The 25,472-nt window shown below is 39.6% G+C and overlaps 1 protein-coding gene across 3 annotated transcripts in view; it reads right to left on the bottom strand.

The window, feature by feature from the left end:
- cadm1b (cell adhesion molecule 1b) overlaps positions 1 to 24,785 on the bottom strand; it is a 244,582-nt gene extending 219,797 nt beyond the window's left edge. For 2 of the 3 annotated variants that reach the window (XM_054793186.1, XM_054793188.1), the window contains exon 1: positions 24,639 to 24,785. In XM_054793186.1, coding sequence (XP_054649161.1) covers positions 24,639 to 24,714 — 76 coding nt within the window. In that variant the 5' untranslated portion in view covers positions 24,715 to 24,785. The remainder of the gene's footprint in view (positions 1 to 24,638) is intronic. The other variant, XM_054793187.1, reaches the window with a different exon arrangement.
- Positions 24,786 to 25,472: the final 687 nt, after the last annotated feature.

The raw sequence follows: 25,472 nt of genomic DNA, 5'->3' as shown, positions 1-25,472 counted from the left end.
ATTTTAGGGCAGAATTACAGCATCCCACCGATGTTCTCTCTGGTCAGCCGTTTCTACTGCAAATAAATCAGCGCGGTGATTAATTGCAGGTGGTTTCTTACATTGTGGACAATAGCAGCTCTCAGGAATGAATCAACGCTGGGTTAACAAAAGGGAATTGGAGAGTTAAGACGGAGCTACAGAAGCTCGCTGTCAAAAAGGAAAAGAAGCTTTCTTAAAGTATCTCTTAAGGAGTAAAGGGAGGGGTGTCCAAGGTGCGGCCGGGGGGGCCATACGAGGTTTGCGGCTGTTTTTTTTTTATTCCCACGTGGCACATTCTAAAAATATAATTTAACCAGGAAACTAAAAAAAAAAAAACAACAGCAAAAATGGAAAAATTACAAGAATATAGTGAAAATATGAAAAGAAAAAAATTGTAATCTAACCAGAAAAACTTGTAATTTTACAAGAAGAAAAACGCAATATTATCAATCTTGTGAGGAAAAATAACGCCCAAAGTCAGCTGGGATAGGCTCCAGCATGCCCCCACAACCCTAAAAAGAGGAGAAGCGGTATAGGAAATGGATGGATGGATGGAAAATAACATTTTAGTAGCATAAAGCTGAAATATTAAAGAAAAAAGATTTTTTTTAGAAGTCGTAATATGATGAGAAACAAACAAAACAACTAATAGAGTTGTTTTTAAATAGGTTGCAGAGAAAGTTAAATAAATTAAATAAAATATGGGAATAAACTCATAATTACGAGAAGAAGATTTATAGGTAGAAAGTTTAAATAGCTGGAAAATAACAAAAAACATAAAAAATCGAAAAAAAAAATAGCTGTAATTTTATGATAATAAAGTAAAAATAGTAAGACAAAAAAGTCATTTTATAACAAGAAAAAAATGATCAATTTTACGAGAATAAACTCGCAATATTAGGAGTAAAAACAAAGCAATTTTAGTATCATGGAGTTGAAATATTGAAGAAAAAATATATTACTTTTTTTGTAAGTGAATTTTATAATATTATGAGAAACAAACAAAACAAAATAAATGTAATTTTTCCAAAAAATACATAAAATACAGAAAAACTAAAGAAAAAAAACAACAACAGCAAAAATGGGAAAATCAGCAGTAATTTTACAAGAATAAAGTCGGAATATTAAGAGAAAAAAAGCTGTAATCTAACAAGAAAATGACACAAATTTACGAGAATAGCGTCGTATTATGAGGAAAGATCATGTCATTTTAGCAGCATAAAGTTGAAATATTAAAGAAAAAAAGACGTTTTTGTTAAGTCATAATATTATGAGTGTCATGCTCTGTACTGCCGCTCTGCTGCCGCCTGTCTGTCGGGAGCGACACACCTGTAACCAATCACGGCCTGGACTACTTTGGCATGCTGGCGTGCCTGAGCTAGTTGCAAGATTGTACCCTTGCTTACCTGCTCACTGACTCCGGTCTAGCTTATCTCGTTGTTCCCTGCTTTCTGGTCTCCCAATTGTCAGTCCGCGGTTCCCTGCTTGGCGTTCTCCAGCAGTGCTCACTTTGAGTTATTTTTTCTCTAGTCATTGCTTCCTGCCTGGTTCTCGGCAGCGCCTTTAGTTCTTTGTGTTTTTGTATCTCCTGCTAGTTTTTCTCCAGCGTCTTTATTGGCTTTTTTGGCTTCTGCCGTATTTTAGTTTTGTTTTCTATTATATCTTTTTGTATGGCTTTTTCCTCCTGTGGAGTGATTTTTTGTAATAAAAACCTTTCTTTGTACTTTTTGGCGTCTCCTTCTTTGCATCTTGGGATCCGTTCATGACAATGAGAAACAAACAAACGACTAAGCTGTAATTTTTGGGAAATTCGGTTCCAGATAAAGTTACAATGTTCTGAGAAGAAAATATGAAGAGAAAAAAAAAGAAAAAAGGCGCATTTATGAGAATAAACACATACTATTATGAGGAAAATAATGTCATTTAGTAGCATAGAGCTGAAAATGTTTGATGTTATTTTTTTTTTATATATAACCGGTAATATGACGAGAAACAAAACAAAATACATTTGGCGTTTTTGAAAAATTAAGTTGGGGAAAATGTGATATTCTTATGGGAATGAAGTCATAATATAACAAAAAAAAATTGCAAACATTTGTTAAGAATAAAGTTATAAATATTTGGAAATTAACTTAAAATTTACAAAATTAACAAAAATTAGGAAAAAAGAGCAAAGACCAAAGGTCATACTAATAATTCACCTTTTTAATATTCAATATCAATAAAACAATCACACTTATGGGCGTTGTAGGGACTCCAATTAACCTAACATGCATGTTTTTGGACTGTGGGAGGAACCCAAAGTACCCGATGCCCACCCACGCTGGTCAAATTCATGTCATAACCAGACCACCTTGACTTATTTTAATGATTTATGACAAGTTCTTTGCTCCCAAATGATGCACCATTAAACTGATATGAACGAGACGGACACACCCAAAAAAAGGCTCTCATGCCATGAGCTTTATATCATTAAAATGAGGCTGGAAAAGCCATCTGTCTTCATTCTGCTCAATATTTCACAGTGACAAATGGAGTGAGGACTGAATCCACACCACCTTTTTTTTTTTTTGTTGATTGATCGCTCAACCTAGATTTTGGATGTAAAAGTGATACACAAGTTGGTGTGAAGGACTGAAGGAAATTATTAATTTTAATGTTGTCAAATGTCTGCCGTTTTATGCAGATCTATTAAAGTCAAGTATGTAAGCATCACATCCAATTAGATAGCAATAAAAGGCGTATGGTGCTGTAATATTTAACTACTAGGGCAGAGGAAGAAGGCAAAATGTAATTAGCGTAAAGATTTAATTGTACTGTCCAGCACAGTACAAGCATAAAGTGCTCAGGAACCCTAACCCACAACATGATGGTGTTTATGGAATAAATGCCAATCAGAATAGATTCTTCACACTGCGTAAAATACCATAACACTCATTTCATGCCGTCCATCGGCAGGCGATGCATTATTTATTCTATTTTCCCGCAAGTGGTGCACACATAGAAAGAGAAGGTGTTTTCATGTCATAAACAATAAATATATCAGTTCATTTTTTTAGGCGTCTACACCTTGAAACTTTCCCCAAAATGCTCAAGAGTGAGAAGATTCTCCACAAGCAAGGATGCCCTGATTTATTCTGTCTTATTTTTTTTTTCATAAATAATCCCAGACTCTTTCCTGAAATCAAACATTTTGATGGATTGTGCAGTGTTACCCTCTGCTGGGCCGAGGCCATTTGAATAAATGTAGATTTGAGGTACAGTGAAAGAACGGGCCAACGTGTCAAAATGATACACAGCTGCATGCAAATCTACTCAAGGAAAGCCGGAGTATCTACATGGAATGTCGTTACGGGAGTTCACACACTTGCTTGGCGCCGAATCCAAATGGATTATGATGTTAATTGGAAATATTCAGGTTCCCGTCACACCTTGTTAGAAACTTTTGCATGTGCCTTCATCAGTAATTCAATGAAAGTCATTTTGAAGAGGATGTTAAACGGGCGGGTCGTGATTGGGGAACAAAAGAACAATTTGTGCTCCCGGTGAGAAACAATCAGCTCAGACTGTACAAGATATTTTTGTCGAGGCGACAAAATTAACACATGTAGTACATCTTAGAATGGCACACGGAGAAGGCGAAGACCTTTGCCAAGTCCCAGGCTTATGGAAAACCACCTCCTCCATAGGTCTGAATTTTATTAAGTCTGGTGCGTCACTCACTGAGAAAATGTTAAATTTACTGCTTGTTTTTTTTTTATTCAGCCAACACAGCATCCTTACACTTTACAGGAAAAGTGCACTTTTTTTGGAATTATCACCCACAATCCTTATGTGAAACATGAACACGTTTTTCCCATTTCTGTGCATTGTAAAGAGAGAAAAAGAGCTAACACGAGGGCGCTAACAATGCACGGAATGGTACACAGCTATTTCGGCTATAAAGCCCTCTACAAAAAACTCCAACAACATTTTATCATTTTATATCCATGCTGTGACCATGTAGTAACAGGCACATTTATGATAACATGTAATACTGTAGTATTTAGTACTTTAGTACTAGTATTTTGCCCTATTTTAAGCATTCTTGGGCGCATTGATTTCAAAGAGCCCACAGAAACAAACACTAGTGATGTGACGATCCATACTGAAATATTGATACTTCCGATACCAGCTTTTCATGCTCTAAAATCCTTCCATCCATCCATTTTCTATACCGCTTCTTCCTCATTAGGGTCGCGGGGGCATGCTGGAGCCTATCCCAGCTGACTTCGGGCGACAGGCGGGGTACACCCTGGACTGGTCGGCTCTAAAATCGATTCTCTAATCAAAATATCGATGCTTTCGACACTTCAGTCATCTAAGCTAATGCTTGTCTGAAACCTTTGTCTGCTGAAATCAATCGTAAACAAAGCCGTGCATGAATTGTGAATAAAGTTGTCATTCTTACAGTAGTTGATAATCATTCATAATTTACTTTAATGGTTTTATTATTTAACTTACTTTCTTTTATTGTTTAAAATACCGCAGTTGGGATAGGCTCCAGAACCTTCAGAATGTTTTCGAGCCCGAATGTACGGAGGATGAGCTTCAGGTTTGAAGAAGCTGAGCGGGCAAGAAGACAGAGTGAAACGTCGGAGCAGATGGGGGCCTAGAGCGTCAGGACAAGCTTGACTTGTTGGTGTAAATGTGAAGCTTGCCAAGCCATGCCAACAGAAATGGCACACAGTGTTGCCATCGATGAAAAGGCTTTGTGTATCTGGCGAGGAGGACACTGATCCAAGAGACTGCATCACAACCAACGAAGAATAGATACCACTAACAAAACCTGCACTGGTAAAAACATAATTCCACCTCCCACTCCCCAAAATCAACTGGAAAAGACACCTCAGCCCAGCTCGACAACATGGACAACTGTCCATCGAGTAAGTCACCATGATTGTGATACATGGAGCACATTGATATCACAGCTATATACATAGTCCATCTAGCCGTGTACAAACAAAACATGGAATGTGGGCTAAGGGCTAACACTTTACAGATAATTTGGATGTCTATTCGTAGTTGTCCATATGCTTGTTCTTGCTTCGCAGTCAGTACAGATTGGAGTCCTATCACATTGTTTTGGAGTGGGCCCGTTACCGCTCGGTAGTGGCGTGAGGCGTTGTGAGCGAGTCACTGTGTCACTACGCCAGAAAAGTAGTTCTCTGATGTTAGCGCCTACAACAACAATGTCCCTGTAGCTTAGTCAATGTACAGGTCAGTTACGCAAATGGGACATTGTTGGTGTTTCTTGGGGGGGGTGGGGTTTAGAGTGCTTTATAGTCAAAATACTCGAGGCGTGTCCGATTGTGTGCATCGTTAGCTCCCTCGTGCGAGGTGTTCATGTGTTCATGTTTCACATAAGGATTGTGGGTGATGGGCAAAACTCTCCAAAAAGTGCAGTTTTCCTTTAATGTGGGAATCAGTTTGGTGGAACCATGCATGCCGTAATTATAGCCGGTGTGTTTATTTGCCTAAATTGCAAAGAGGCAATGATTGGAGAGAGGCTGTCATTTTCTGAAATGTAAAAACTCATTATATACAGGGTTATTTAAAAAGAATCAACCGATTTCATGACGCATTGCTTCAGTTCTCAAGCACAGTCATAGAATGAGTCAGTGACCATTTTGAAAGAGGAGTTTTCAATGGCTGCCACATCGTTACAGTACAAACCCTGTCTCACTCCCCCATTGTCACCTGATGGTAGGCCTGTCACGATAACAAATTTTGCTGGTCAATAATTGTGCTACAAATTATCGTCGATAATTGATAATACCGACATTTTTAAAACCATTTTTTCATTGTCATGAGAGGTGTAATTCAGATTTGAACCACTAGATGGTACTCAAGTATTGTGTACCTGTGTGAGCCACATTAGCTTGACACAGAAGTTGTGACTGCGAAGCACGCTGGACATCGTGAGTCCATTGTTTTCAGCAGGTTTTTGAAGCCGTTTTTTCCGCTCAGCCCTAATATGGACCATGTCTTTGTTTTGTCATTTCATGTCTCATGGCTCTCATGTCTAACATTTCAGTGTTGGCTTTACAACCATATTGAATCTTTGCATTTCTTTTGCAATGTAGCGAGCGCGCACCATATTGCGCTGTTTCGTTTTATATTTACTCCGCCAATCAAAGGCGTCAATAAGCGTTGACTAAGAAATCCGTTTTATTTTTTTCCCAAATTTTGTTTTTTCCATTTTAATTTTTTAGAAATCTGTTTTTTACCTTGTCCACTTATTATACCAGCATAGAGTGTGTGCTATTTGGGTGAGTGAATAAAATTCAAAAATCCTTACATTTATTGATGCAATACATCATTGGCCCATTTTGTCCAGTAATTGAGAAATGGATGTAGCTTAGCTAACTTTTCTAATGGGATGTCAGCCTCAGCACATATTGATACTAAATCTTAAACAAACTGTAATGCCCGTGCTTATTTTGTTTACACAATTAGGCAAATGTGATAAAGAGCGCTCTTATTTTGAGAGGACCGTGTTGTATGTGTTGAGAATGGCAATTGACGGTTGATATACGCTGGGTGCGAGAATAAACGTGCCTCTCATCTTTTTTCACTCAGAACCTGCACGTCGTCAGTGGGCAATGTAAAATGGTCCTTACATTAAAGCGGTAAAACACAACACGGTGAAAATACACTCATCCAGTCGCGCACACACGCACACACACAGCTGCACTAGCTAAACTAAGCAAACCCTGCTAGCTTCCATTCACGCTCCATAACAGAGGAGTTTCCAAGATTTTTCGCCGCCATTTCCACATGTTTAGTAGTGTTTGTGCGGTCCCTATTATAAGCAACCACGGTTAGAGAAGCACTTCCTGTACGAGCTCCCTACACCATGACACAGCAATCCAGGCACAGTGAGAAGGAACTACCACTGCAGCTACGGAGCCGAATATCCAACGTCCAACGTGAAAGTAACTTCACCACGGTACACCGCGGACATGTCTGCATGGTGGTGTTGTGTTTTCTCCTTCTTGCGGTTGGCGTGAGTCGAGTGGCAACCAAAGCTTTGAGGCGCATTACTGCCCCTACCATGTTGGAGTGTGGCTCAGAGTTACAAACGTGATACGGCAACGGATCAGCCCGATCTTGTGGCGGAAGCCGATGTTATCCGATCTTCACAAATACAGCGGATCGGCAGCCGATGCCGATCCTGGAGATCGGATCGGGACCTCCGTACTCATTACATTTCTTTGATGAGTACAGTCATGGAAAATATTATCAGACCACCCTTGTTTCTTCAGTTTATTGATCCATTTTGATGTGTGGTACCAACTAAAGGTACATTTGTTTGGACAAATATAATGATGATAACAAATATAACTCATAAGAGTTGAATTTAAGAGCTGATATCTAGTAACCTCCATGGTTTTCCTGATAATACCCAAAATCACTTAAGTTCTTCCATGAATAGCTATAGCATTGTACTCCCAAAAAAATTAACTCTTTTTGTTGTCATTGTTGTATTTGTCCAAACAAAGGTACCTTTAGTTGTATCAGGCATTAAAATGAACAAGAAACTGAAGAAACAAGTGTGGTATAATGTATTTTTTTCCATGATTGTATATTGTGCAACACAGCAGCACCAGAACCAATGTTGTAATAGCAGTAAGGGTAAATGTATCACGCATGAGTTCCACACCAACAGCTGAGTAGTGCAACATTTTAAAGCGCATGCAGCGGTAGATCAAGCTGCTGATACCTCAAAGAGGCGCTGCTGCCATCTTGTGCAGTTACATGTGGAGGTTGCCTACAACCGCAGCTTATAGTGTAAATGTTTTTTTTAACTGAAAAGAAGGGGTGGAATGGAGGATGAACACCCACACCCTTACCCTGAGGGATGGGGATACGGAAACGTTTTCCATGAATGCAGTCTGACAAGTTGACTGATATTTCACAGACAACAATCCATAATTCCTCAGGTGAAGCCTATTCATTCAGTCACACACAATGGCCCTGCGATACCCCCATGCCCGTTCAAGCATAGCCATACACTAACAAAACCATTTACATCGCCAGAGCAGCCTATTTACAATATCCAATAAAGCCCAAAATTGATGGATGCCATCTTAGTACACATGGACAACAAGTACTGCCTCTTCGCAATAACAATATTCTTCAGATTCAGGAGGTCTGGACAAGCTATTTACTGAATGACATACCTTCAAGCCTGAAAGATCCCAAAATTTGGGTTGGAAAAATATGCCTTAGATGTCAAGCAAATTTTGAACATTAAACTATTTTTCGCGGCATCAGTGCACCTCATCAGACCAATGTAACCAATGTTACTACAGCTCGACCCTGAAACAAATGAATTACGTTTTACATTATTTCTTATGGGAAATTATTTATTTATTAGTTATTATTGTTATTAATACAAGCAACCTATTAAACCTAACTAAATAACAACTGCAACATCCAATCAGACACCATTATAATGCTGTTTTTTGTTTTTTTTTCCAAACCTCCACCCAAAAAGCCATCCATACATCCATCCATCCTTGTCCTCCAATCAAATGCTTTGCTCGGACAAAATGCATGATGGAAAATTTAAAAAATATATATTTTAAACTTGTATTGGTACTTGTATTGTATATTTCCTACCTACCTTTTGAGTGTTAAGTTGCTGCGTGATGAGTTTAGCGTTCTTTGTAAGATGACACCGTGAGTCAGACGTGCGGCTTATAGTCCGGTGCAGCTTATATATGTAAAAATCTGTTTTTTTCTCCAAATGTAGTGGGTGCGGCTTAAACGCCGGTGCGTCTTATCCCATCCTATTACATAAGATCCATGCATCGATGCCTTTTTTCGCTCTGACTGAGCAAATCCAGGTCATTCCACCACATTCATTCACCTGCTCTGTCTGTCCTAAAATGAACTTTGACTGTGTTTCCAAGCTATCTGTCTTGGTATTTGTCTTTAATAACGTGAAAGCCATTACGAACATTAGCAGCAAGAGTGTTTGGAGTCCCATGACTTGGGATGTCCGATATTCGCTTTTTTGCCGATAACAGAAATGCGATATTGTCCAACACTTTTTGATTCCAATATCAACCGATACTAATTTGTGTAACGTCACATATCTCCTGTCGTGGACGGACTGCACTGGACAGAACTGGACTTATTACCGTATTTGTTCTGTATTTATTTATTCTTATTCTATTTTCTCATTTTTCTTATCTCTTATGTCTTGCCTTAGTTGTTTTATTTTGTGATCAAGTTCATTATAAATTTTTGCAGCACTGCTGGAAATGTGAATTTCTCTTGGAGATTAATAAAGTATATATCTATCTATCTATCTGTCTATCTATCTGTCTATCTATCTATCTATCTATCTATCTATCTATCTATCTACTTTTTTTTCCCCGATATCACCCAACTTTAAATTACCAACATCGCATACCTCATGGAATTAACACTGCCGCCCGAGTGGCTGCCTTTCAAGCAGCTTTGTTTGTTTATTCAAGCACATTTTTAAGTGTTATGAGAGTGATATCCCTCATCGGTGTGATTCCCTGTCTACCCATTGATATCCAGGCGGCAGAGCCGGGGCTAAGATGAAAGTCAAGCGGCTAGCAAAGAAATAGAGAGTCAAGCCATTGGTACCTTCTATTATCATGGGAAACGTGAATTCCGAGCAAGATGGATGAGCTGGCAAGAAAATCAAGACCTTGAGGGAGTGCGGCTTATTTGTGCGTCACTGAATGGCTAACAGCTAGCGTCACAGATGCTCACGTGGAGCTAGCCGACTTCAGGGCAGTCAGAGCAGGACAGGAACACAAGAGCCTGCGGAAAGCTCAAAGAAGGTGGGCTTACACTGTATGTGAACAAACTGTGGTGTCATCCTGGCCATGTGAACATTAAAATATCCATCTCAACAGAATATTTTTTAAAACGTTTTACATTATCGGGAAAAAAAACAATTTTTTATGCCAATATCAGGCCGATAATATCGGTGATCGGTGATTGGACATCCCTACCCCATGACATATTGCACATGTACTTGTGCTAATGTGGAGATACAGCAGCTTCTCCCGAACAGGAAGGATCTCAGGAAGGCTAAACAAACTGACAAAAACCTATTCAGTTGGCTACTAACAAGATGAAAAACGTCTTTGTAAAGCCATCATGCTCTCATTGGATTTGCTGTGGAAACAACATGACACATGAGAAATGTGTCAAAGATAAATGCGGGCCACTATTCCGATTAGAACTGGCGGCACATTTTTCGTTATAGCTGGGAATTTCAAGGCACACAGACCAAGAGGGCGCAATTTGCAGAACTTAAAATACACACAGTCAACTGGCAGTAGCAATCAGTGAGTGTGGATTCAGTGAACGCACCGACAGCTTCCACAAGAGACTGACTTTATGAAACGGACACAGAAGCTTACAGGAAAAAAATCTATACAGCAGGTAACATTACCAGAGCCGAGCAAAGTTCACTTCCTGCACTCAAGAGTTGAGCTGATACAGTCTAGTGCTTACTTGCACATAGCATCATCACAGGCAAAATATGAACAGTGTGATACACAGCAATCCCTGGTTTATCACGGTTTATTGGTTCCAGACCCGACTGTGATAAGTGAATTTGCATTAAGTAGGATTCCTTATTTCTAAATGGAATAGTTTTGTAGTTTGAGCATAGAAAACCTTCTAAATATGTTTTTTTAACATCATTAGAGTCCTCTAGACATGAAATATCACCCCAATAGTCACCTTTACACGTGTATTACCCAACACAGTAAATATAATAACAGAAAATATAAGACATTTAAGACTTAAATAAGACTTGCATGTGTCGCTGTAAATGTGTTCTCAAGGGGAATTAGGTGTGGCGGAGGGTTCAGACTTGAGTTTCACCTTGGCGTGGGTAGCCCATGTTTTTAGTCTGGATTTTTTTCTTCCGGATTATTATTGTGCCTGCTGAGAGATAATAATTCAAACCTGCAATAAAAGCCAGTTGTTCCGGAGATCAAGTCTGGGGATTGTGTGCCTCACCGAACATTGCAGTAACATTGCTAGTGACCAGTGTGGAATACTACATACAGTATCATCAACATCTTTGAATGTGTCTTCTGAATGCCTTTTATTTGTATGTTAGTTAATTTTGCCATTTTTATGCTTGAAAATGCTTAATGTAGTCAAAAAATATGTAACATTTGCTGCAACATGCATATTCTTTGACTAAAGATTCAGGTTAAGTTCTACTGCTGTTAAAAGTTTTACCAGTGAGACTTCTTTGTTCAATATGCTATCTGGCTTCCAGCAAGAAATAACACTAAAGAAACACAAACAAAACATTTTAGTCAAATGTATTCAAGCCCATAACTCATTAAGCAGGACAGAACAAAAAAAGCACCCCAGAGATGAAGAAAGAGTCATAAAGAGGAAAGTAGATAGGAACAAAAGTAAACATTCAAGTTGGGATTTAGGGACCGTATTAGGCTCGAATTATTTGCCAAACCACAAGCCTAATTCCAGAATTTTCTATGAACAAAGAGACTGATAAAAAAAACACACACACACACACACCATAGATGCATTGGTTTCTTGTTAGTATGTCCCTAAAGCAGAGCTTCTCAAATAGGGGGGGGGCACCTGGGCTGCGGGCGTGGTGAGGTATCGGGGGTGGGGGGCGGAGGGGGGGTGAGAAGGAGACTGTGTATACTGTACTACACAGTCGTCCTTTGCAATATCGCGGTTCGATTATCGCTCCCTCACTGCATCGCATTTTTTCATAAATTAATTAATAAATGATGGCTGTTTCGTGGTAGACTGTGGTCTATTATTAGTCAAAACATATTGAAATACAAGTCATCGCCGATAAACGATATCATTTTGAGACCATTTTTCATGAATGCAAAGATAATGGCATAATAATGCTAGTACACCGTATCAAAAGCAATAAACTTTCATTTCTCAGGCGTATTTAACACTGAATTAGACTGTCAAGAGTTTTTAAATAAAATAAACAAACAAACACAATAAACTAATAAAGCAGACTCTGTCTCTTTTAGAAAAAATTGCACTTAAAGGGATCATTTTTGGACATGAAGTGGTACGACATGCCCCATCAGCAGTGCAGTCCATCAACAGCGACGGGACCGCACCTCCAGCGGGAGTTTTTTTCCCCACTGAAAACTGAACATAATGGTTGTGTTCGAGGTGCGCATGAAAGGTGGTCGTATTCCCCTTTTTCGTCGCCGCTGCTTTCCAGCAAATGCCACACATATCGGCTCGTCATGGTTCATGCGCGTACCTTGTTCATTCTGTTTAAAACGGAAATATTCCCACCCTGGGGCTTTGGCATTCGCCTTAGAAACCATCGCTTTCGTACCTTCATTCACATTTGGGTTTGCTCACTTGCAGGCTGCAGCACTCTCTTTGTGTGCACTCGCGAGCAACCCCGCCCACTGCGACAAAGAGACTGAATGACTGACAGGAGGGTTCACTCCCTCCGTTCATTCCGCTACAGAACCAACACGGCCAGGTGTTGAGACGGATACACAGAGTGAACCCTCTTGTCATCCAGCCTGTTTGGTACCAAGAGAGGAGGAAAGCAAACACACATTCACATGTCAATATATCGAGGCCGGAAAAATGAGCGAGTTTGTTTTTATTTATTGTGTATAATTATGTATAATTCTGGTCACTAGGCGGCAGTAATGACACAAAACATTAATGAGACAGCCATGGCACGTCCGACATGATCGAGTGAAAAAAGTTCTCCTCCTATTCCGTGTGGAAGTGGTATGTTTTGGGCTTCTTAACTTTAGAAGAAATAAATTAGAGACAAACTGGTTAGCTCGCTATCTCGCTAGCTTGTTAGCTCGCTAGCTTGCTAGTCCCTATGCCATAAGAGTGTCAATACAAATAATACAAACTTATTTAGAAAGGCATAAAAAGGTTTTCTATGCTCTAACTACAAAAAAATTCATTTATTAACATTGAGTCCTATATCATGGAAATTTCATTTACCGCTATAAATGAGGGACTTAACTTTTTCAAGGTTGGCCAGGTTTGTTAGTGTACTTATTCATGCTTGAACAATGCCGGTGCCAGCGACTCATACAGTGGTTTGTACAGATAAATGAATACTACAAGTTTTGAATAGTATTTCTGTGTGAAATTTGAAAAAATAATAATAAAAGAAAATAATTGAGAACCACTGCCCTAAAACGAGGTGACTTTTGTTGGTCATGGCACCAGTAATTGCTCACGACATGTACTACAGTTGACGGTTATGCAGCATCTTGTTACATACAAAACACGCTGCTATTTGGGAGCCAATATATCAGGGTCATATTTCCTCCCAAATACATTTAGCTGTCATCTCCGATGTAAACAATGTGACTTTGACTTTCCCCTTCCATTAGCTCTATTGCCTCCCGTGTCTCTGCGCAGTGCAATGACTCAAGCATGTGAAATAATCAATAGGCTCCTGGTCAGGCCCAGTGAGCCGTCGTGCTCGGTGCGCGCAGTCCTGATCAGTCTTGACAAAGACAGATAGTAGCAGCACGTCCCAGCGTAATTAAGATGGTCTGTCGTCATGCAGAGAAACTCAAGAGCATGATGTCGTCTCTTGAGACAGGCGCCGCTCCAAGCTGCGAGATGTAAGCGGCGACAAAATTTTATGATGACACGTCCCCGGATCAGTCGTACAGTTTTTTGGGCAGTAAAAACTGCAAAAGTAGACATTAAACGTCACGAGGCTAGTCAGCTTCCATCTTGTTATCGGAAGAAAAGCAGTTTGGACGTTAGGACAACTTGGTATTCAACATCAATTAAAGTTGAGGACGGGACAAGGCAAGACAAAGCAGTTTAGCTGTGCGTCTGTATCGCTTTACAAGGTCAACAGTGACAAGGGAAATGGTCATGACGACGATAGCACTAACAAGGGTATCATACGACTTCCAATTTCAGTTGAAAACTGTTACCTGTTACTTTTGATAGTAAAAGTTCGACCCTTAGACTGGATTACCGTTTTGAATATAGGATTTTTTTAATTAGTAAAAAAACGAATTAGTATTTTTTGAAGGGTGTAACGAATACATGCATATTTAAACTTTGGTTTCTGTCCGCCCAAGTTTTTCACTGGCTTAGTTTTCGCACAATATTTCACTTAAACAAGTCCGTCAGCCCTGTACTGTATCATTCCATGAAATCAAATGTCCAAACAAAGCAGCCTACATGATGCTGACTCACTGTCGCTACATTTTTTTTATTGAGCGCTAATGCTAAATAAGGCAAAGAAACATGAGAGTGCCAGCAATTTGGTAAAGAAGGTGAGAAACGTGATCAAATCCGATCTCACCAGGGTGCCAAGGCCACATCAACAATACAGTAAGTTCCAACATTTGTCATTTTTAACTGTTTCGAATTGTTTTCTGCATTATTTCATATGGGAAAAATGGCTTCATTTTTCCTACATTTATGTTTTCGTCTCAACTTTTGGATCTAATAAATGACTAAAACTGAGGTTCCACGGTATTCGTATTCAGATTACTGCGTGGTACCGATTTCCCACTCGGGACACGTTTCAAGTGAGGGACAGGAAGTGTACATTTGGCGATGCTATGAACCTCCATCAGCCTGGGTCGGGTGAGTTATTTTCATTTTTTATTTGAACATTTAATTTGTTGGAGAATTAGCTTCCAGCAAATTGCGATTGCATTGTCATGCTTCATTTTAAGAGTAATTATAAACAAAAGCTAAGTAGTTTCATGCTTTGCATTTTGTTCACTTAATGTACTAAAAATGAACTAGTTAGGATTTTTCAGGTAAACACTGTCTGGAAAAAAGATGTCGGATTATATTCACGGTCCAGAGACATATACTTGAACATGAAAGCCAACACGTGGCACCAAGCGACTTCTCCCACAACCAAGTTTTTCTTCCTTTCACACACACACACACACACACACACACACACACACACACACACACAAGTGACATGGAGAGATGCAACAGAGACCTGCACAATAAAGTGTATCAGAGGTTGGGCAAGTTAGAGTTATTATGCTAATTTTGGTCGACACATTTTATTGCAATCTACCAGTTGTTATTTCGCTTCCTTAATTGTCTTTTTTTGTTTTCTATCGTGTCGAAAACAATGACATTTTCCAAAAATGGTTTCCTATATTTACAGTCTCAAATCTCTGGCAATGCACTGCCTCCTGCTGCTTTGGGGTGGAAATACATAGTTTGAACAGCAATGATAAAAAACGTGGCCCCGGGGCTGTTTTTTAATGGCCCCTCAGCAAATTCTGAAAGCACAATCAAACAGGAAAACTAAAAAAAAAAAATAACCAACAGAAAATGTGGAAGAAAAGACTAGTAATTTTACGAGAACAATGTCAAAATATTCGGAGAATTAAAATGTTAATAACAAGAGATAAGAGACAAAAAGAGTTGTAATTTTACAACAATAAAGTCGTGATATGAGGGGAAAACTATTTTAGAAGCATAAAATTTAAATATTAAGAGAAAAATAGGCTCCAGCATACCCCTGCGACCTTCATGAGGAGAAGCGGCATAGAAAACGGATGGATTATTTTATCTTTACAAAAACCGTAATATCGTGGAAAAAAAAAAACAGAGATTAAATCTGGTTGGGATTAAATTAGGTTGGGAAAAATGTTCTAATATTGCGAGAAAAAAGATTTCCGAGAATAAAGTTGAAATATTTGTTTAAAAAAAAACAAATTTGTTTAATGCAAATATGAGCATATTAAATGTAATGCCATTTGAGTAGCATACAGTTGAAATACTGAAGAAAAAATACTTTTTTTAATATTATGTATTCTTGTAATATTATGAGAAACAAACAACTAAATAAAGTTGTAATTATTTTATTAGGTTGGGGAACAAGTTGCATTATTATGGGAATAAAGTCCAAATATTTTGGGATAAATGCATAATATTCCCAGAAAAAAGATTCATGACAATAAAGTTGTTAAAAAAATGTTCTTCATTCAAATATAAGCAAAATAGTGTGTTGTCAGTATGCCAAATACGCTTTGTCAACACAAAGCTTCAGATGGAGGCTGTTTTTTCTTCTTAAATATACTGTATTCAAATTCCGAGCAGATGTACCTGGGTTGGTTTGCAAAATATCATGTATCAAAGTAGTGCCCGCATTCTTTTGCGTTGTCAGTGTGCGTCCTTTGGTGTAAAAAGTTTGGGCACCCGCTGGTATAAATGATGCCTTTATTTCCCAAGACTTGATGATACATCTGGACATTCATTTGAGGACATCATTTTTGGTGCTGGGGGTTATCAGCATTTCCTAACAATGTGTCGTCGAATCACTAATGAAAATCTTCCCAGTTATAGCACTCGGTCTCGTCGCAACACGCTCGGCCCAAGATTTATTGTCAGGATATTGCTTTTACTGTATTGCATTTGCAATGTTTTATCTGGGATCATTGCTAGCCTTTTCCTCTTTTCCAGCCCGGCATCCCCCAGAGTACTGTTTAAATAAAATTAGAGAAACATTAGGGTGCTGGTGGGGCGATGCTGAAAAGGAATAGTAATGTGGAAAGACACAGCTATTCTAATGTTGTCCCTAAGTGTTGCCATATCCTGCTGTGTAAGGGAATAACATTTCATTCAGTCTGCATAAATGCATTTGGAAGCAGCACTCCAACCAGAGAGGGAGCGCCTACTTCCAGACTGGGGTGTTAAGGAAAAATATTACCTGTCCTTAAATTTCAGGCAAGATATAAATCAGGAAAGCTACTTGATTTTTATTCTTATCGGAAAGTGACAGGTGCGGCATATTATCTTCTTATTACCAGATGTAAAGGTTTATAGACAACGTTTTTTGGGGTTTTTTTTGTCTCACCTGCTGCTTGACAAGAACTGGGGGTACCTGCTGGTTATTTTATCCAGCCCAGATCTGCCCGAACAAGCCCAGATAGGTGCTGTGCCTCTCCTGTTGTCAGAGCTGCAACCAATCTCCTTTAGAGCCAGAAAAGCTTCTCACCACTGCATTAAGTGAATGCACCGCCATTACACCACAGTGGACACATCAGATGGAGCCGCTACGAATGGGGCCTTCATGCCGGCTGCCATCAAAACAAAGCCTTCAGCGCACCCACAGTGTCTTTAAATGTGACCAAAACAAAACAGGATTTAATGGAACTCTCCTGGCTGTCCTTCTTACTAAAGCAGACAATAAGCCCAAAACATCCTTCTTTTCACTCCAATTCAACCACTGGATTAGTGGGTACTTCATAACTTAAAAGTATTGATTAAAGATAGGCTCGTCTCTCGCAGACCGACTCTTTATTGATCAGAGAGAGTTGTTTTTTTAAGTCTTATTGCTGGGAGTTCTTCTTGGAGTCTCAGCAGTCGACAAAAAAAATGCCATCATTATAACTCCCAGACTGTGACTGGAACCTCCGAAGACTCAGCTCCAATAATAATGAACGCCAAGGTCGTAGCAAAACATCAAACCGACTACAACTGAGAGAAGTTCTCTGAATGGTCTGAACTAGGGATGTTCTGATCCACATTGTTTTTGCTTCCGATCTGATCCGATTTTTTTATAGTCTTGCCAAACCGGTCCGGTACCGATCCTTTTTATTTTTTGTCACAAACATGAATTTGTGGAACTGAATATGGTTATAAATAGCTCTTTCAAAGCATTAAAAATAATGCAACCAAAGTATTGCTGAGCTTAGTTTTTTTATTACACAACATGACCAACAATATTGTTTGGCTTTTGGAACAAAGAGTCAGGTCTCTAATCCAATAAAAGTCCATCCAATAAAAGATCAAATTGGAAAAAATGGGCGTGCAAAATACTTTTAGGGTAGGACCCATCATTCACATCAGTCAAAACATGTGTCATGAGTCGGAAAATAGGAAAAACACTTCCCTCATTTATCGTAGTTAATTTATTCCAGACTTGACCGTGATAAGTGAATTCTCACAAAATGGGATTACTTCTTCATATACAGTATGAATAATGTAGTTAGAGCATAGAAAACCTGTTCACGATCTTCTAAATACTGTTTTTAACATTATTAGAGCCCTCCAGACATGAAATAACACCCCTATAGTCACCTTTACACTCCTATTACCCAATATAGTAAGAGAAAATAAGACATTTAGGATATGTGGAGCTGAGTGGCTTGAGTTTTAGTTTGGCATGGGTTACGGTCTTTAGCACCAAAACTTCCTTTTTGTATTCACAAATGAATGAAAATCACACACGCATATTGAGTCAGTGGCTGACACAGCAGCTACAGTCTCCAAGCTAGACACTATCAGTCTCCTAATTAAACAACACTGCTGTCAAAAATATGACATTTCTCAATGCACACAGGTATCATGTCATTATAGTTGCACATTACTTACAGACACAGTCTCCAAGTTGGAAGCGTGTTAGAAAGTATTCTGTGGCAAAAAGTGGTATGCTTTGTATCATTCAATTTGTGCGCCTAATTGCATCACAACAAGCTCAAGTCAATGAGTTAGGTGTTGCCAAAAAAGCAACCACAACTTCACTTGAATTTAAAAGCAGCACATGTGAAATTGTACATATATTGTGATATATAAGTCGCACCTGACTGCAAGTCACAGGACCAGCTAAACTGTGAAAAAAAGTGCAACTTCTACTGTGGAAAATACGGTACCCGGACCCATATGTACTGAGTGGCAACCCCTCCTGCAAACTCCAGAAAGTGAATAAACGCTCCGGTGTTGTTTGAAAAGGGGAGCAGGGAAAATAGGTTGCGTGGTGCTGATTGTTCGCCAGACTGACCACCAAATTCGTTGGGGAAGTGTTTTGGCCCACTTGAGTGTACCCATCCCGTCGTCTGGATGAAAGTGTGCAATTTTGTTTGACACAAGTGCGAGCCAGAGATTGAGACACTTGGAATATTCCATGTGTTTAGAATAAGCAAAACCGCCCTCTGGCGCAATGAGAGACGTGTGATTGCAGCCACAGACTGAGACGCATCCATCCGTAAGCACAGGCAACCAAATTGAGGGTTGAGCTGCGCTGTTCATTCTTTATGTCTGGGAAAAATAGTAAAACGCATCCAAATGACAATAAGCCTGAATCCAATCCTGAAATACAAGTCTTGTGTGACAGACAAAGATTGGTTTGGTGTGTCACAAGTAACAGGAAGTAGTGACGTCAGGCAAGCTTCTTAAATGGCGGCTTGTGATTGCTCCATCAGCCATACTAATGTGCCCTCTATGCCCCTTTCAAAAGCCCGACCGTGGCATTTCCAGTTTTGCCAATTGTTAGCGTCGTAGCAAGCCCGTCCAATCGGGTGAGAGCAAGTGGGAAAACAATGTGCCATTCATGCAATATCAGCTCTTCTCCTCATTAAAACTGCAACGTTATGAATGGAGGCTTCTGTGCGGACCACCATTAACAGGGCCTGTCAACTGTTTCTCCTAATTGACTGTTTTCTAAATTTCAACACAGACAGTTTGTCATTCAGCTCGCAAAGCCCTGCCAAAGAAACTTCCCAAGGTTTAACCCTTTTTTTTGTTACTTTTCAATTATTTACTACATGATTCAGAGATGACTGCCGCACTTCTCTGACCTTGGAGGGCAGAGTTTGAGTCTTTCAAAAACGACATTACCCAGTCAAGGACTTGCTTTGTCCACATGGGCCCAATGGTGAATGCGTTTCTTTGCAAACCCTGCATGCTACCGTTACTTCCTAGAGCAGGGGTGTCAAACCTGTTTTCACCGGGGGCCACATTGCCATTTCGGTTACCCTCAGAGGTGTGAATGTGTGAAACCAGAGGTGTGAAAGGTGTGAAACAACATAAATGTGTCATCACTTCATGATATTCTTACACATTAATTGTTAACTTCGTCATTTTGTTTTGTTTTACCGACAAACTGACATTGAAAGAAGTCAAACTATTGTATCATTCAATTTAAAACTCAAATTGCACGCAGCAAAATGACCGAACAATTAACATTTAGTTGAGTGTCTTTTTGTATTTTTGAATTATTTTTTTGACTTAGGATAATATATACTGTTTATATACTGTGTATATATATATATCGGCTGTCAAAAGATTACATTTTATAATCAGATTAATCACGGTTTTCAAATTAATTAATCATGATTAATCACCATGTCACAGTATGTTACCTTATATTACCTTATCATTTTCCTATGTATTTTTATATATTATATATATATATATATAATATTTACATATTTTATATATATTTATGTTTAAAAATAATACAATAAAGTAATAAAAAATAATCTTTTTGAGCCTTGAGTTTGACACCTGTGATCTAATTAAAACACAACCACAAAAAACAAAAGCATATCTTATTTAAAAACTGCAATTTTAGGTTTTTTTATTTTATTTATTTGTTGTTTAATATAATATAAATATATTTTGATAAATAAAAATAAATGGTAATAACAATAATAACAACATTAATATACATACCATGTGTTTAAAACAATACTAAAAACAATAAAATAAAATAATAATAAAACATTTTATTTCTAGGCTTTCGCGGGGCACATGAAACATTATGGAGGGCTGAATCTGGCCCATGGACTATGACACCTGTCTGACACCTGTGATCAAATAGAACAGAATTATATTTACAGGCTTTCACGGGCCACGTGAAACGATACAGCGGGTGGAATCTGGCACCCGGGCCTCCTGTTTGACACCTGTGCACAAGAGAACTTCATATTGCCTTTGAGCAGCAAAAAACCTTTGCACACTGATCAATTGCATTGGATTCGTCAGGTATTGAAATAAGAGATAGCGTAGAAATCTATTTGCTTCACTGCCCCGCAAGAACCAGAGCAGACAGAGGAATAGAACACAGCCTGCCAGTGTGATGTCCAAAATGGAACCAGCCCAAACGACTCTTAACCATGCCACTTTTCCATGCGAGGTTTCCTTTAAATAATAAGATTAGTTACCACTGCATTGAGTAGAGTCATGCATTACCTCACAATTAGCGTGAGGCTTATTAAGTCGTTTAATGTAAATTTAATGAGCAATAAATTCAATTTCTTTAAATAGAAGACCGAATTATTGTTACAAATGATGTACTGGGGTGATATACTGTACAGGCCACACGTGGGCACACACACCATGAACGAGCCATTAAGTGCAGGATTATTATTATCCTGAAGCACCTTACTGGTATAAGAGACTTTAAAGAGATAGCACGGATGTAATGTGTGTGAATTATTAAGTTGACAAGCGTTGTATCACTTCATCTGGTTTTCTTTGTGGAATAAATCCATTTACTGTTAGATTTAAGACGGCAAATTCATGCACGAATAACCTGGGGTTTTCGTGCAATGTTGCATTCAACAAACCAGTCGGTTTGCCCTGTACTGTATTGTTCCACGAAATCGAGTTGCTGACTCACCGACCGTGCGGTTTTTATTGCATGCGACGGCTACATAACCCGCCATGGGGCCAAAAATATCGCGAGTGCCAGCACTTTGGTAAAGAAAATGAGAAGCGCTTAAATCTCGCCACGATGCAAAGGAAGACTGCATCAACAATAACGTCCATCCAATCATCATTTATAATTATTTGGCATCTGCATGCATAATTATTCTCTACAGAAGGTATTTTATGTGAATTTTTTGGGGGTGTCTGAAGCAGATGTATTAGATTTACATTTCAGCTTTTGTTGGAACTTTTGAAAATGAAGTAATGACAAAACTTTCATTCCAAAAAGGGTCAGGGTAGTGATTTATTCGGGTCAATATGGTATTCGGAATACACTATAGTCCCAATGCTGTTTAATTGTGCACTATATTTCAATATCATGCTTACGTTTTACAGCAGGAAGATAAAGAATACCAGACATCAGAGTCATTTATTTACTGATTTGAAACTCTGAAGTGGAGTAGAGGTAGCGGCGTGTTTTACAATACAGCCAAGCTAAATCCTTATCCTTAAAATACCACCGTGCTTTGACTAGAATAGAGATAATCTACAGAATCGGTGTGAAATACTGTATAGCATGACTTGACAGGAACACTGCACTGGTTCTACCTTTGACCTCAGCCATCTTGGATCAACAATTTGAAATCAATATGTTTGTTGTTCAGACAAGGTTTGAAGAGTGTCGGGCCTCTTGACAACACTTTCATAGAATGTCCTAAAACAGGGGTCGCCAACCCATCGATCTCGATCGACCAGTTGATCTTTGGGGCTTAACTGGTCAATTACCCACTCGGTTCAGACCTTCCCTACGTTCACGAGACCAGGGAATGAATGGTGACCACTGTCCTAAAAGGTTCTGAGGGACCGTGTGTGCAAATATACCGACAGCTATATCTAAACATTTGTATGAAATGAACTGGAAGAACATCCTGAATAACAGCAAGAGACAAACACATATTGATAGACAAGCCGGCAGATTTCAGCATTGCGCGTCTCAAAGTCCAGCCAGAAACGGACATCTCCAATCACTCACGCTTGCAAAGTGCTGCCCGTTCGGGGGGCCCCCACCGTAACAACTGTATGTTTCCTTTTGTTTCTCTCAGACGCTGTCCCCCTACACCGCCCGCAGGCTCGCTGACAGCTCGCATTGATCCACTTCGCCGTTGCTCAGGCCTGACAAATGGCTTCAAACCTGCAATAAGTGGGCAACCTTTCCCACATAGGCCCGTCTAATATGCTACAGCGGGCCAGGCCTCCGGGGCGGGTGACGTGAGGAGATAAACAGCGGCGGGCGGGTTCTTTGTTCATCTGCAACGTTTCAGCATGTCATAACAAGATGTTCAGTCAAATCGGCAACACTATTTCCCTCGATGATACCCACATCATTATTATAATCTCACGTTAAGCACTCTTAACCACAACCTTGCTGCAATAATCCACCAGGTTGGGAACCATGTTTGTGGCAGGATACATGCAGTTTGTTTTTTTTTACCCTAAAACACAACTCCAATCGGCTTATTCTGGATTACCACCAAAGGGAAACAATGCAGCCGATGCGCCGGCGCAGGTCCACTCCATCCAGGAGACTCCATCTCTTCTCTCATGCTGCAAACCAGCGTACCGAGCCGCGCGTACACAACGCATTATTCTATTTGTCTGTGTGGTTAATTGAATTATTGTGGGGGTGGGGGGCCAGGCAGTGCTCCAATACAACACAGCCCCGTAATATAATCAACAACTGTGAAGTAAACAGAAGACTGAGGAGCAGTGAGCTGCTGGAAAACACTCACAGGGCACCTCATTGGGTACACCTCCGAATGTGTATTGTTGTGGTTATTGCAGTACTGCACTGAGAGTGGCTTCTGATAAGATACCGTGCACATATGCCACAGAGGGGGCTCTGAGCAGCATAGTGCTGAAGCGCATACATTATGTATCCAATTGAGTGTAGTAACGTAGCAACATAAGTCAGGGGTTCTCAACGGGGGTCACGCTGGAGACCCCCCCCCGTATCACATGGTCGTTGAGTCGCGAGCGACTTCAGAAAACTCGAGCCTCGAAAATTTGTTTTGCAGAAATGGCATCCAAAAACACATGTATGTCATCTTTCCAAACGTAAATACGCATAATTACATGTCCAGCCCAAGCTCAAGATGGAAACGTTACATGTGCCTTTCAAAATAAGATGATCTTGTGTTTGTGTGATTGTGTGGTGATTGTCAATCAAAACTGAGCATTTTTGACACATTGGGTGGTCGCACCTGTACCTAATATTGTGACCGGTGGGTGTTTATGCCTTTTCCCACGCTCCTGCGGACCTGTTGACTTTTTACCGAACCTTTGCACCCTGAAGCAAGAAATCGGTCGAAATGACATCAAATAAGTGTTGCTAGACTTTTATTTTTTTTTGCGCAAGGCAAGAAGTGACAACAATAACACAACAGACACCAAGCTGTGAGGGACTGCACCCTGCAGCATGCTAACATTTGAACTGCTACACATGTGCCAGTAATGTCATCAGAGGAGGTAACACACACACACACACACACACACACAGACTGACGCTGAGGTCTTTGCAGGGAAATGATCAGGTAGTGAGAGTGCACACTGATTCATGCAGAGACATGTCAGTTGTACACACAGACTGCAGGCTACAAGACATACACTCCAAAAGAGGACACGAGAGCTGCTCCAAGACACATTCAAAACCACGATAACGTGTTAACACTGCAAGTTGACATCATTACTGCATACTGCAGGACGTTCACTTGACGCGATGCAGAGGAGCGCTACTTTATTGCTGCCTGTGCAATTGTGCGGTACTTTTTTTTTTTTACACGTTTAACACAGAATCTGGACGTAACTTAAAAAAAACACGCTTAAAACCAGCGCCGAATTGTGAGCTTGAATGCGCCATTAGGCGTGACATGTGCGGTTGTTTAGTTGCGGACTCGCATCTCGGTGTGCATGGGAGCAAAGGAGATTGGCGCTGAAATGCGAGGGGACTCTTGTAAGCGCAAACAACTTGCTCCCCTCCCCGCCTCTTCTCCTCCTACTCCTCCTGCGCTTCTTCCGAAGCTTGCCTCAACCGAACTGTACAACATCAGAATTCCATGCAGCAAACTTACCTTTGAGGAGAAAAGCCACTGAAATCACGACAAGAGAGAAAGGGAGAGCGAGAGATCCGTTTGCCGTGCTCGCCATGTTGGACACCTGCTGGAGACTGGCGGAGCTAGATCACCTACAGACGGCCATGGGGTGGAAATGTGCACCCGTGAGAGGAGAGAGAGGGGAGGAGAGAGGAGGAGAAGGAGGGATCAAACACTCAGTCTGCTATCAGCAAGCAGCATCCTTGCATGATCTGGCTATGCATGAAATATAGGGCAGGGTGTCCAAACCGTGGGCCCGGGGGCACATTTCACAAATATAATTGATTAAAAAAAAGGGAAAAATCAAGGTCAAAGTCAACATTTTCAACGTTGTTGCAATCTAAGTTGTATAAATTGGAATCTAACCAGAAAAAGTCATAATTTTATGGGAATAGCGTAATATTATGAAGAAAAATAATGTCATTATAGTAGCATAAAATTGAAATATTAAAGAAAAAAGGCTTTTTAAAAGTCAAAATATTATGAGAAACAATCTCAATTACAAATAAAGTTGTCATTTTTGCAAAATTCGTTTGGGGAAAAGCCATATTATGGGAAACAAGTCATATGAAAAGTGAAATATTATGAAAAAGTTACAATGTTACAAGAATAAAGTCAAAATATGATGGGAATACAGTCATAATTCACGAGAAGAAAACTTCTGAAGATTATTTAAAAATTTTGAAAAGCAGAAATGGAAAAAACAGCTTTAATTTTCTAGAATAAAGTCAGAATTCGGTCAGAATTTTACAGTCGATAACTCATTATGAGGAAAAATAATGACATTTTAGTAGCATACAGTTGAAATATTGA

This window comes from Dunckerocampus dactyliophorus, chromosome 12 (assembly GCF_027744805.1).
Source record: "Dunckerocampus dactyliophorus isolate RoL2022-P2 chromosome 12, RoL_Ddac_1.1, whole genome shotgun sequence".
Taxonomy (NCBI): domain Eukaryota; kingdom Metazoa; phylum Chordata; class Actinopteri; order Syngnathiformes; family Syngnathidae; genus Dunckerocampus; species Dunckerocampus dactyliophorus.
The sequence above is the reverse complement of the archived record's forward strand: the minus strand, read 5'-3'. Positions and strand labels throughout refer to the sequence as shown.